The sequence below is a fragment of the Salminus brasiliensis genome, chromosome 17 (genome assembly GCF_030463535.1).
Source record: "Salminus brasiliensis chromosome 17, fSalBra1.hap2, whole genome shotgun sequence".
In the NCBI taxonomy this organism is placed as follows: Eukaryota; Metazoa; Chordata; class Actinopteri; order Characiformes; family Bryconidae; genus Salminus; species Salminus brasiliensis.
The window spans coordinates 10,211,713-10,226,026 of NC_132894.1; the positions used below are offsets into that span (position 1 = coordinate 10,211,713).

The following is a 14,314-nucleotide window of genomic DNA, read 5'->3' on the forward strand; positions in this document are numbered from 1 at the left end:
TTAAATCTAAATAGCAAAAATTATTTGTGTCCAAATAAAGGTAACCAGTAAAAGGATACTGTCAAACACTGGCAAATTTGTTTTTGATCATGAACAGCAGAGAAAAACTTCCAAAAAATGCATTTTATGGAATGTGTATGCAGGAAGTATGGAAATATAGGGAGGCCTAATAACACTGTGTTACAACTAACCCCACCGTGTGGAGGTCGTCTTTTAGCCTAGCTATCTCTCATTGTGTTTGAAATAGAGATCAAAATATTCAATGTAAATTCAATGACATACACACACTTCTTTACTAGAGAAATCTGTGCCCAGCTTTTGTCTATATAAATACGTTCAGCCTAGGTGTCCATTATTTTAATTAGAAAGAAGCACCTTGATTATATAGGGAAGAGCATGCTTCATATTAGGGCTGATTAACTGGACAAAATAAGAATGTACCTTTTGGATGAATTGTCAATGGTAGTTGGAAATTTGCACGATCATAATGCATATCTAAACTCTCCTACTGTTTTCTCTTACATTAAGTGTATGAACACTCTTTACATACTCCCTGTGTTTGTCCTTTAACACCCTCAATAATACATGCTTTGTCGTCATAGACTTGATCTAACTTGATTGATAGGCAACCGTGATCTCCTCTGTTTTTACAAGATAAAACAGGTTATAAAAAGCCTTATTTGGTTAAGGCTTCGCATCTATTACCCCAGCCAATCAAGTAGTAGTATTTCATGTGGCGATCTTCGCTCAAGTTAACAGTCACTACTTTGCTCCACAGCAGGAGCCCCTCCACCAGCATCCAGCTAAACGCTGCCATGAAGAACAGATGGAGCAGAGCTGCCACCATGGTGCAGGCCACCTAAGGGTACAGGTCAAAGGATAAACGCTTTGAGGTCAAAAGGTCCAACAACCACATAACACAGTCACATGCCAACTTATCCATCACACCAAATACGGCAGCAGACACAATGTTTAAAGACCCAGCGGTGCTGCTTGCTCGGACTGGTGTTTATGGCCATTGTTATTTAATAATTTTAAAATATACACCAAACACCAAGTTTGTTTCACTTGTAATGAGCTTATACTTAATTGATTACATACTGTTTAGCTTATAAATAAAATAAATTGTATGCGCTTTTTAAATATGAAATGACATTTTAAAGTGGATATTTCTGAATGTTAGGTCACTGGCTTTGTCACAGTTGTGTCACACCTTATTATGAATAGCAGATCCACTGCAGAGAAGGACCATTTGCGCTAAGGTCAGAGAAATGAAAAGATTCTTGTGGATGGATGTCCGGTCTGATTTTGGAATACTGTAGGAAATAATCAAAAACATGCCTTGAACAAACATGCGCAATAATATATATTATACGTTTTTCATTTCAATTGAATACAGTTAAATTAAAAAATAAATAAGACTTTACACACAAGATATTTCAGTGCTATATGAGGACTTATTATGCTGTTCAAAATGTCAAAGTATCACATTCAAGGAATATTACAAGCTAGAAAAAAATCCCATACACTAGTTAGGAGTATTACACAAAAACATCTATACACTGTAACCATTCTGTGACAGCTTTTATAATATTTATTGTAAAAAATATTTATTATACTGACTAGTCTACTATTACTTGAACACTTGAATCCTTGTGGTTCAATAACAAATTAGATCAAATGTTGAATTTCTCAGCACCAGTGAGCCAACAGGTATGCTTGAATCAGTCTGTTACAAATACAATTAGTAACAGTGTTAATAAACACCCTCACTACTAACCAACAGTTCTATAAAGTACTAAAAATTAGGTACTTTTACTCATGTTATAGAGAAACCCTTTTACTTCTATATAGAACCATTGCATTTACTAAAAACTGCCAATGTAACAGTGGGTCTCATTCACCAACCAGAAATTTCTTCTTAAAACCCAATTACATTTGGGCATTCACCAATGCTTTCTTAATTGTTCTATAAATATAATGGGATCCATCACAATAACAGCAAAGCTGAGAACAATTCCACTACATACATCATGAATCATGACTTCTCTCAAGAACAATTTTAGACTCTAAAAATCATAATAAGACATTTGTAAATGAGGCCGTTTTTACTAAACAACTCAAAAACATCCCCTTTAATGGGGTATCTATGTATATGGTGATATAATGTTTTGAAAAATATAGTGGAATCTATGTTTATTTAACGTTCATGACAATATATTACAAATTTAGCAAAATATGGCAAAAATATACCAAACATCCCCGACCTACTAAAGGACTTCTATTTTAAAGTGTCTTTAAAAAGTCTTTACTACTATTATTTCAATACTGTCCTAGTTCTCAGTGACCTTTAGAAATCTGAGGGTTCACTGGCTGATTAGGTGCAAACTGGCCATAAATCTCTTAATGAAATCAGCTAGCCAAATACTGATTAGTGTGTCCCCAAGTGATCTTTGTGCTTAATTAACTCCACTGTAATGTTACCATAAAAGCCCAGGTCTGAGCACTGTGAGTCTGTTTAGGCTCAGAGCACTAATTACTAGATTAGCAATGTTCAATACTTCTCCTGGCTCAAAAATGAGTCCTATTGACCAGTGGATGAGGGTCTGATCGCTTACGGTCACAAATGAATGACACATGGTGGCAGCCAATAATGGGGGAATGGCACTGCTACTTCTTACAGTAGTAATGCACTAACATTATGAGGATTACAATGGCAGTAACTGAGGCTAATGGCCCAGCTGGACTTGAAGCAAAATCTTTGCATGCTACATTGCATCCATTACATTAAATTCAGAAGCCGCTGAATTGTGTGGCCTCGCAAACCCAGACATACACACACTAACACACATTCGCAGGGGTGCTGTTGCTGTGGCAGTGTATCCCTGGAAACCACTTACTCCAGCACGGTAAACAGCATCAAGGTCACCACCAGTGCACAGAGCGAGGCTCCCGACCCGATAAACGTCAGCTTGGTCAAAATGCTCTCCTCCTCCTCACTCCACTGCAGAGACAGAGCGTAAAGGCCCGTCAAAACAAACAGCCCCTAGATTCCCCCTCTCTCTCACTAACTCTTACTAACTCCTTCTCTCCATTAAGTGCATCTAGATCAAGTGTCATGGAGTACAAACTAAATATTATAGTAAGCTGCATGTCCTGATTGTAATGAAAAGAGATGAGATAAAGTTTCTGTTCTGAAGATTCAGTAGTTGATTAAAGGCTATGATTAAAAGTGATAGGCCTGCACATAGTTACATCTCATCGCTGTCATGCAAAAACCTTGTATCTCTATTTTTTTCTGTTTTTTAACTTTTTGACATAATGTGAATCTGGCACTTGGTCTTTTATTGTGTCCAAATTCATGATGAATGGACTAATAGAAATGCTTCAAGACTGACTTGGATGAAATCTCTAACATTGACTTCCTTTGAAAGTTAAGGCATTTTTCCCTTTCCTGTTGCCAATTTGGAGAAATTAGGGTTTTGCTTGGCAGCAAAGATATGTTTCCATTCTACACTGATCAAATTTTCTCAATGATATTTAGCCTTTAATATTAGCAAAGGAACTGGTGTGCAACCAGTGTAATCAAACAAATTGCCTCTGTTTTTCCGCTAGCTGACAGAGACCTCTGCTGGACAAAATTATAGTGACACACTGTAATGCCTTGTAAAAGAGATTCAAACTTCCATAAAGATAAAGTCAGCAGTATGGCTAGGGGTATGGTTTTGTTTGGGTAAAAACGCTATAAATGACTCAGATGTGTCTGACAGGGTTTCAAGTTGTGAAATTAGGTTAAACAAATACAGAAAAAAAGTATTGGGACACCTGCTCATTCATTGTATGTAACTCTAAGTTTATCCAACTTTTGGTGGAGAAACTGTCTCTACTATCCAGGCATTGTTCAACAAGAGCATTACTGAGGTCAGGATGTTGGATGATCACCACCCCACCCATCCCTAACTCCCAAACTTATCCCAAAAGTATTGGATGGAGTGCCTCCATCATTCCAGAGCACACAGTGCAACACAGTTCCACAGCACCACAGCTCAATGCTGGGGGGGCTTTATGGGCTAAAGATATTCCTATTCTATTCTATTCTATTTTTTTTACAGAGACTACACAAGCTGTGTGTACATTTGCACATCTGTGCATCAACTGTAGCTTAGACATTGATATGAGGATCTGAATCTTTCCAAAATAAGTGTTTCCAAGGCATACGTTTTCATTCAAGAAACACCAAAACACACCATACAATTTCAGTACATACCCTATTCTCCATGTAATTCATAAGGACAGCAAAGTTGGTGGTGTGGTTGCAGAAGCAAGAAGTGGCATCAGGTCCAGAGTGCAACACTCTACAGCCTTTATCGGACCAATCACTTGTATAAGCATCTCTTAAGACACATTTTAAAACAGGTTAAAAATAAATACAAGTAAAATATAAAAGAATGAAATAGGTTCATGCCCCACTTTCAGTCTCTGTTTTAGGAAACAGTTTTACTTACATCATACTGACATTCCAGAACATGCAAGCAGGCGTGACAAACTTGGAATACTCCACCTATAATGAGAACAGATGTTTGCTCTCTAAAACTCTTCTTTAGTGCAAACCTGAGCCAAGTCTGAGTAACATTCAGCATTTCACACATCTACTATAAATATGTGCATTACAATGCCTGTTTTCCACTTCCAAACTACACTTTAGTGGCTGTATATGCCTGTTCTAGATCTGCCAAATACAACTATTATAATTCATTATGATATAAGAGGAGATTTCTGGCTAGTTCTCATAAACACTGAACATCTAAAGTCTTAAATGTATGGTTGACCAAAGAATTTAAGGGCAGTATGTTCTTAAGTGCTTTAGAAGAGGTTGTGGAAAATTCAGAATGGGATATCCCCGGCAATTACCAGTTAAAGTTGCACTAAGCTTTTTTTTGTTGCAAGCTAACAGTAACAATATACACAGACCCTGGCATAGTTTTTACATTTCCAAAATAGTTCATTCTTTTAGAACTGAGGTATTTTTTCATAATTTGCCGTATTCCAGTAGTAAACACTGACTTTCTTGGATAAAATACAAAACAAACTATTACATCCTCATTGGTATCTTTTAGATAAACAGGATTCAAAACATTATATATAATCGTATATGAATATTAACTGAATTTAAATGCATAGTTCACAGGCTTCTAAATATACAATGCTGTAGATTACACAGGACATAGACAGTATTTTTGAAACAAAAATTTGAGCAAGATCCTCAAAGAAACATTTAAAGTCATACCTCATATATTTGCATATATCTGGTATACTGAATATTGCAGCTTCACCAGAACTAAACAAGTGCTCTAGCCCATTATGGCTTAAACAGTAGCATGTAAACGTTTGGGCACCCCTGGTCAGATTTTAGTGTTAGTGTTAGACTGTTAGTGTTAAAAGTTTACAAGTAGAACATTAATGTAGCGCCACAAGGCATAAATATGTTGACTATTAAATATTCTTTTCAACAAATTAAGAACGTTTAGTGGATTATTTTTATGGAAATTTCAAATGACCAAAGTAGAAAAAAGATGAACTGAACACTTCTCCAACTGTTAAGCACGGTGGAAGATCGAACATGCTTTAGGCTTGTGTTGCAACCAGTGTCATGGGGAAGATTTCACTGGTAGATGAAGAAATGGATTTGATTAAATACCAGCAAATTCTGGAAATCAACTCAACTTTACTTATCCATCTTTCAACTTATCTATTTACAGTAACATATATTTTGCCCAGGATACCATAATGTTTGCATGCCACTATATACAGTACAACAAACTTGCTTTTCTTTAACAACATCACAACAAAACTCTAATCCTTACCGCTTTCACAGTGGATAGAGTATACTGGACAGACACTGGAACATTCTCGGCCCTGATCACATCTCGTACTGTAGCTGATATGATAGCTGTAGCAAGACGATGAAAAGGTGATCTGGAAGCAAAATAAAATAGCTACAGTGCAGTGGTCTACAATCACTGTGAATCAATTGGAGGAAAAAAAATCTATAGCAGAAAAGTACCATTGTTTTCAATATCCAAGAAATAAACAAAAAAACTTGATGATCAGTAATTTGGAATTTATTCATGCTGTTCATAGTGCAGTTAAATAAAGCTCATACCGCACATTGTCTGTCTGTTGAAATACTGGAGTTTTGGTCTCAGTTTTGAGCAGCATTTCAGGCAGACTGCTGTAGTAGGCATGAATAAGCATCACGTCCTTGTGACCTGTCAGTGAAGAGTCAAGAATGTTCATCAACAAAATAGCTACTATGCCCACTTGTTAACCTATATTTAAAGAATGAAATTCAGCTATTCAACACCACATAGTACAATTACTAAATCTCTTTGCAATCAACAATCAGAAGTCTTTTCAGTGTTAGTTCATGATGTGTATTTCTGATAAATTCCATTTTTTACTGCTTCCCGATATGTTATTATTTGCTAAAAATATATGATTTATTCCAGTGGTTCCAAAGCCGGGACCTGGAGTAGACATGCCCTGCATACTTCTGCTCTAACATATCTCATCCAAATAATCAATAAATTAACAAGTCATTATTGAGTTTAAAGAGATGCATTAGAGCGTATAATGTACAAGGCAGTGATATTCTGAGACCAGGACTGAGAAACACTTAGTTCCAAAAAAAGACAACAGGAAAAAAAAATAGTAACCAACATTTAGATTTTGACAGAACTTCTTACCAAGGGAGTAGACTCTTTGGACCTCTGCGTCTGGAATTAGAATTTCATCTTGGCCGCTGGAATGAACAGCCTGTGTTGAAGGTTTATACACACAGCTGCAGCTCATCTGAGATAGCCTTTTTGGCTCCATATAGAGATCTACAAAACAACCACACCCATTTAACCCAATCAATAACATGCATAAATGATTAGCATAATGCTGACTATACCAACAAAAGCTGCATCATGCCATTTCTTATAGTGTCTGTTTTGTGCCCGAGAGGCAAGTATTGTTGATTGTTTTGTTTTTGTTGTTTCGTTTGAATTAATCTGACAGGTTGCTGATTGCTGTGTGTCAGTGACGTATGCCTGCTGCACTCTAGTCCACCAATGGGAATTATTACAATACAGTGAGACAGGTGGGGTTTATGAGCATGAGGTAGTAATAGCGATAGGAAGCCTTCACTTAAATGTATTAAAAAAAAGTTAATTACTCAAAGCTTTTTAAACACAGTGCGCACTAGTGGTACCTGGTGGTCAAAATTATAAAATGTAGATCTGCAAGTCTATAAGTCCTAGACAGCAGCCTACACTTCGAAGACAAAATGCATTTAAAAAGAAGCACAGGCAGACAGAACGCTTAGAGACAGTTAAGAAGATGGATGGAGCAAGGGCACTAGTGCAGGTCCATGAACACAAAGCTTACAAAGCTTAGACAGAGGTATCAGAGTAGCAGAGTAGCAACCTGTTTTCAATGCTCATCAGTGGGGCAACACAGCATAAGCCAAAACAACAGCAGAATTCAACAATGCAGACTATCCCAACACCAGAACCTTCTGTTTTCAGTGGAGATCCATTAAGGTACAGAGACTGTAAAATGCCATTTTAAGCATTGATAGACAGAAAGAACATTCCAGTAAATGAGATGGTCTACCACCTCCACAAGTATGTTGGCGGATCAGCAAAGAAAGCCATTGAGAGTTATTTCCTGTTAGGCACAGAAGCAGTCTGCCATTCAGCATGGAACATCCTGATAGATATGGAAGATATGGAAGGTCCTTTGTGACTGCTAAAGCCTTCAGGGATAAACTCATTTCATGGCCACCAACAGGAACCACAAACAGCACTGAACTACGAGAATCCTCACTAGGCAAAGTGTTAGATTAAGAGTCTGAAAGTCCTAAATGAGTTTCCTGTCTAGCTGAACAGAAGGGTCACTGAAATTGAAGAAGAAACCAAGACATTTACTAGCTTTACTAGCTTTGTTGAATTTGTCACAAGTGAATTGCTTGTAATTGTAAAACGTTCCTTCACAGTCTGAACTCACCAAAGACTCTAATCATTGCTGTAAAAGTATTCAAGTTTGTGCAGACAAAGGGGATGAGAATGGAAAGAAGCTAATATTATATATAGCCTTATAGGTTACTTTCTATGAGAATCTGTTTTCTATGTTTCTGTATTGCGCTAGATTCCTAGTCTCCACAGCATGTTTTATTGTGTTTGATGGCATGGATGCACAAATTACAGGCTCGTAAATCAAAGAACGCCTTGTGTTTGTGATTTAACCAGTGAGGAAGTTACAACAACCGCTACAGCAACTACAAAAATGCCTCAGAGCTTCAGTATCAAGAGTGGAATCACTAGTATTGGACATTTGTATAGTGAGAAAATTCTGACACTGTATGTCCTTCCCTCCCATTCACTCTGTGTTACAGTGCCTCCTAGACATGTTTCAGTGGCTTGTAACTAAGACTATGTTCACACAACAGGTGAAGTGGCCCAAATCCAAATTTGACACCAAATTTGTTGTATTTTAAGGCTGTTTACACATTTTTATGTAACCTATATCAAACATTCGTCTGAACAGTTCACACTCCTAAAATGTGATGTCTTTTCAAATCAGATTTGAGTTACTTTCATATGTGGATACATAATGAATTTGTGAATGTGATCCGTCAGGATAGCCGAATCAGCCATATAAGCAATCTGAGCCACGAATTGGAACTGATTAATGAGGCTTGTAATGTGAATGTAGCCACAGTCATGCAGCAGATCATATGTGAAACAACTGAACAAAATTGTGAAATGTCAACTTTTCACTGACCGTGAAAACTCATTATATACAACAGAGAAAACGTTACCTATGTTTTTTGAAGAAACTCTGAAGCTCGTCTTTTCAGCATAGATTGTATCTGCCACCGCCCAAAGTAACTTGTCAATATTCTCTACAACCATGAATGGTCTAAGGTAAATCTGTAGAAGAAATACAATCCCATAAGTAGGAGGTAGAACAGACATTATTATATGCATTTGTATTTTGCAGATTATCTCCACCCAAAGATTATTGAATACTGAAATGACTTACCCCTAATGGCTTTAAATCCAGCCACTGCCTCGCCATTGAAGGGTCAATAAGACCACTGGCTAGGTTAAGGTAGTTTTTAGTCATAGACATAATGATTCCAGAAGAGACAGATGTTTTATTGGCTTGGGTAGTTGCAGCCAGCTCGATGGTTTGTGTGAGGTACAGAAGATCAGAGGGTGTGATTATGTCAGGACTAGTGTTAATAACCTTCACAATGGATCGAGCAATTGAGTTCAGCCAGATTAGCTCATTATCTGTGGGTGAAGTTGAATTAAACTCTTCTGACTCCTATAGGGAGATAAAATAGGAAAATCTGATATAAGATCCAGTTGTGAATCCAGCAAAGCCAAAGACACTGAGTAGGATGGCTATGAAAGCTCTCAAACTCACAGGGTTGGCCTGTAAATACTTGACGACTTGTGTAAAGAATGGCGTCTTGGGAAAGGTGTCCATTGTCTCTAGAATCAAAACAAGAAAAACAATCATTATCTTATACATAGGACACCATTTACACAAGCCTAAACACAACATGATCATAAAATGCACAAATTAATTTACTCAGTCCTGATGTAATCATGTATGTGTGGTGTTGTGGTATCACTTTACTTGGATGGTCCATTTTATATGCTCACCAGACATTCAACTGAATACGTATTAAATGAAAACTGAATTCTAAGCTGAATGTAAATAACTGTCTATTGAATGTAACCTTGCACCTAACCCTAGGGTTCGGGTTATGTGTAAGGTTACATTCAATAGATAATCATTTACATTTCTCTTAGAATTCAGTTTCTCTTAAAGTTCCAAGTAAAGTGATACCAGTGTTTTTCCTTTTTTTTAATAAAAAAAATATAATTTATAAATATAATTTATAAATATAATTTTAATAGTGATATAATAGTGAATAATATGACACAAGTCACACAGTCAGCGCTTAAAACAGTATAAATAAAATTATTATCTTTCTGGAACTGGCAAACACCCCCTTTTTGTGCCTTACACAGATCAAAGTCCACAAGCAGGGTCAAACGTTACATAGGTATAATTATTTGGCAACTGGGAATCCTCTAAGAGAAACACTGTAAATTTGAATAAAATCCATGATTATGGGCTGGATAGTCAGATCAAAATTAACATATTTAACACAACATTTGGAAAAAAAGTTAAGCTTTGTCCATGTCTTTAAACTGCCTCAAATCAGAATAACTGCTGTTTTCCCTGATTAATGTTTAATGGTCTGACTAACTTGAAATGATGCCACCATGAGTCACAAACACAGTATAATCCTCTTATCCAAGTGTAGTGCATGTAAGGCTCATCATACCATATGTACATTGCTCAAATGAGCCTAGAGTCAGTTCCCTATGAGTAAGGACTGTGTCAGTGGCGAACCATTTGTTTTGATGGGTGGGTTTCTGAATTACAGCATGCATGAAATATTTACAACCGTTTAAGGCTGAGTTTGCCAATTACAACTTGGCTGACAGTCCCTGCATTCATGTCAACTGGGAGCGGGCTGGGAGAATTGGAAATCATTCCACATTACGTATTTGCAAATAGAGAAAAGAAGTCCAATGATACACAACAAACACTACAAACATCCATACCAACAACACCTTACCTTCACACTGGATGTATCCCCAGTGCACCTGTACTGAGGACTCTATTTCCAGTCTAGAGATGCTCCATTTGAAAAGCAGGCCAGAAGGAATGGGTTTACACTCTTTTTCCATGGTTTGGATTTCACTGGCCTCCAACGCCCGATCCCATATGTTAAGCTGGGTAATGCTCCCACAGAATGCCTTCTCGCTTCTGACAAGTCCGTCGAGTGTGACTTGGTTCTGGCCAATGGTGAAATGGCCATTGCCCCCAATGTGTTCAGATGGATACAGCGTACTTTCATGGTCAACCTTCACACCGTCTGCTAAAAAAGCCCACTTGCCACCATTTCCTGTCCAGGTCACGCACAACGAATGCCAGGAGGCATCATTGGCAAAGACAGACAGATAGGGGCTCTTTTCACCATGCACCAGAAGAGCGAGCTGGATGGACTCTTTCGGTGTAACGTTAGCTCGGAGCTGGAACTCATTATCGGATGAGTGTATGGAATAAGAGAACACAATGGACTCTCCGTGACAATTGGGAACAAATCGGAGGCGAGTGCACACACTCACAGCAGCCATCTTGGAGAAGTTGTGCTGGAGAACAACAGACTGACTTCCATTTCCGCCCAGAAATTCCAGGATTTCAGAGTTAGAAACACCTTACACAATAGATAGGACAATTAGTATTTTTTGTTTTTACAAAAAATGACAACTTTTAGCTCTTTATTTATACAGAACTGCATCATTTTAATCCAAGGGTGCTACTGTATAATGGCACATAGTGGCCCACATACCACACAGAATGATAGACCTGTCTATGTCCATGAGAGGGCCGCATCTCAGACGTCTAAACTTCCATGGCCAGCATGGAACCACTGGATCTTTGACCCTGTTTACACCTGGTCACTTCACATGACTAGTATCTAGAGTGTATCCCGATACAATTTTAGCCACATGCATTTACACCCCATAGTCAAATGCATCTCCGGTTAGTCAGACTTTACACTGCTATAATGTGGCTCAAATGCGTCTCACACCACCTCCTGAAGTGGTAAATAGAGAAATTAATAAATAAGGGTCCCGGTCTAAAGTTTAACTAGATTGACTGGCTAAACTAATGAGTGATGGTCTGTTCTGGCAATGGTAAATTAAAGGTGACTGAAAATCAATGCTCATTTGTCTGCTCCATGAGGTATGAGAGCACAGGTAACTACAGTATTAGCAGTCATCCTGAAGCTTCTATTTTGTCTGTAATTTTGGTCCAAACAAGACTTGGCTGTTTAACTGCTGCTAAAAAGAAAAAAAATCACTTAAACAAGGTAAGTGACGACAATATAGAAACGTTCATCAAACCAAACAATTAAAAAAAAAGGATAGCTGGCTCACGGAGCTCAACACTTATGTCAGCTATATCTCTCCCTGAAATCCACACAGGCAGAGAGACGTTCAAGGACTGTAGGTAAGTGGTCAGGTTCTGGTTCTCCCCAGTTCTGGGAACTGAAGAGAACCCCTAATCGCTGTCTACACAACCTGCTGACCACATCCCACTGTAGCCTGTCTGCCTTATACATGCTTATAACAAATTTCCTCATTTGGTGATGGGGTTCTGCTTTCCGGAGTGATGGAAAGAGCTGTCAGGTGGTAAACAGAGATGACGTGCTACAGTTACACCAACGGTGAGCTGAACTTCAGCATTATTCCAGGCTGCTCTATCACTGACATGTCAGAATATTCAAGTCCTTGTTCATCCTCACTGGTGGAAAGAGTATTGGGGGTAGAAGGTTGACACAGCTGTTTCTTCCGAATCCGCTAAGCTGCCTAGAAAAACAGGCCCACTCCATTTTGAACAAAAAGTCAGTCATGGTTTTAAGAAACTGAAGGACAGGCTTACCTTTTCCTATCCAAAGGTGAATCAAAATCTGGGAAACAGAGAGACATTTATTACTTTCATTCAAATGTAGCTAAATATGAACCCAGCCATCTTTAAATGAAACTCTGGATGCAGCTACTTACAAAAACTCCCCACCACTGCATCCTGTACAAATAAACAGAGGAGAAAATGAGACTCCCAGACTAGAAGAGTAATTCTTTAGTTGGTTAAGAAGCCAAAGACAAGCCAAAGACAAAACTGTCTGGAAAATATTGGGTTAAAACCTTAAAACAGACGAAACCGCCCAGTAACTACTTTTTTGCCACCACAGAGAAGCGGACAGCGTCCTGGTCAGCTAGTAGCTACCTGTGTATGGTAACATTACCTTTCAGAGGTCTCCTCTCAGCCTCAGTTAGGAAGCTCAGTGCTGCAGAAAGTTACTAAACCGTGCCTCAGATGTTTCGTTCCGCCGGTCTTCCCCCTCTCCTGCTCTTGAAAACTCAACTCCGAACTGGGGTTTTGGGAAACGCCTTCTCTTCTGGGTTTTGAGGACAACTCCTGAATGATATCAGAAGCGGGGAATTCACTGAGAGGACCTCAGCTGCAGCAGCGCGAGCGGGGTAGGGAGGCGCGTGCACATCCTGCACGTGAGGATGGGAAAGTGTAGGTAGTGGTGAGCGAGCGTGGAGCTCCATCTTTATCTTTATGAGCTACTTTCAACATTTACACAGAATAAACGTTGTAAATCCTGCCTTCCTAACACGAAAAGGCAGCCGGGCTTTAATCCTGCTCAGTTATTAGCAAAAATAAATAAATAAATAATAAAAATGGAAAAAGTGGAACTTCTTGGTTCTACATAGAAATAGTTCTCAATTAGAGGGAACCTGATGGTTCTTTGAGTTGCAACGGTCCTATATATAACCATGGCTTTAGCTACCCAACAACCCATTTGTAAGTAAGCATGTATTTAAAAGTACTAATAAAAACTATAGTAGGTTCAGTAGGAGCTGTCCCAGCAGCTACATGTACATAAACATAAACCACTAATTCTTCATTGTAGAGAATATTAAAACAGTTCCTTAAGTTGCCTTTAGCAAATGACCCTTAAAGAACCCTCTTAGTTAATGGTGTACAATAGTACACAAACTACTATAAGCTTTTATAGTATATAGAGATGGAGTTCCCTTTGTGTTGTCATTGCATCAACCACAAGTACATCTCAGCATACACCCTAAAAAAAAAAATGAGTTCTTCAAGGGTACCTTAGTAAATGAACCCTAGTAGAACTATGTGAGCACTTTGATGACTTTTGACTTCTGTATACTATTATCAAAAACACTTCTTTGCCAAAAACAATAGTGAAACTATTTGTTGTATATTTAGATATACAACGCCAGAAAAAAATTATAAGAGACCACCGTACATTAGCAGTTTCTCTGGTTTTACTATTTATAGGCAGTGTGTTTAGGGAAATTTCTGTTGTATTTCATATTTTCATATTAACATTTCCCCTAAATTCCCAATACAATATTGCTATTTAGAGCATTTTGTGCAGAAATGATTATAATAATTATAATGTAAAGACTTTATTATTTTTAATGTAAACAAGACAGTACCTATATTTGAACTTTGGGAGCATTTAAAAATGGTGAAATAACTTTGACTGCCAATCACAGCTATGAAAGCTGTGATTGGCAGTCAAAGTTATTTCACCATTTTTAAATGCTCCCTTGGCAGACTCTCCACCAGT

The 14,314-nt window shown here is 38.0% G+C and overlaps 1 protein-coding gene across 1 annotated transcript in view; it reads right to left on the minus strand.

Annotated features, from left to right (window-relative positions):
• The window catches only part of LOC140538524 (adhesion G protein-coupled receptor D2), a gene marked incomplete at its 5' end in the record, with an annotated part of 69,759 nt that extends 57,152 nt beyond the window's left edge, over positions 1–12,607 (minus strand). The window contains 18 exon segments of the mRNA XM_072661117.1: positions 706–859; positions 1,214–1,316; positions 2,901–3,004; positions 4,268–4,394; positions 4,506–4,561; positions 5,865–5,976; positions 6,164–6,269; positions 6,747–6,884; positions 8,867–8,978; positions 9,091–9,378; positions 9,481–9,537; positions 10,041–10,101; positions 10,103–10,157; positions 10,712–11,353; positions 12,093–12,199; positions 12,201–12,227; positions 12,268–12,325; positions 12,586–12,607. Coding sequence (XP_072517218.1) covers positions 706–859; positions 1,214–1,316; positions 2,901–3,004; positions 4,268–4,394; positions 4,506–4,561; positions 5,865–5,976; positions 6,164–6,269; positions 6,747–6,884; positions 8,867–8,978; positions 9,091–9,378; positions 9,481–9,537; positions 10,041–10,101; positions 10,103–10,157; positions 10,712–11,353; positions 12,093–12,199; positions 12,201–12,227; positions 12,268–12,325; positions 12,586–12,607 — 2,329 coding nt within the window.
• Positions 12,608–14,314: the final 1,707 nt, after the last annotated feature.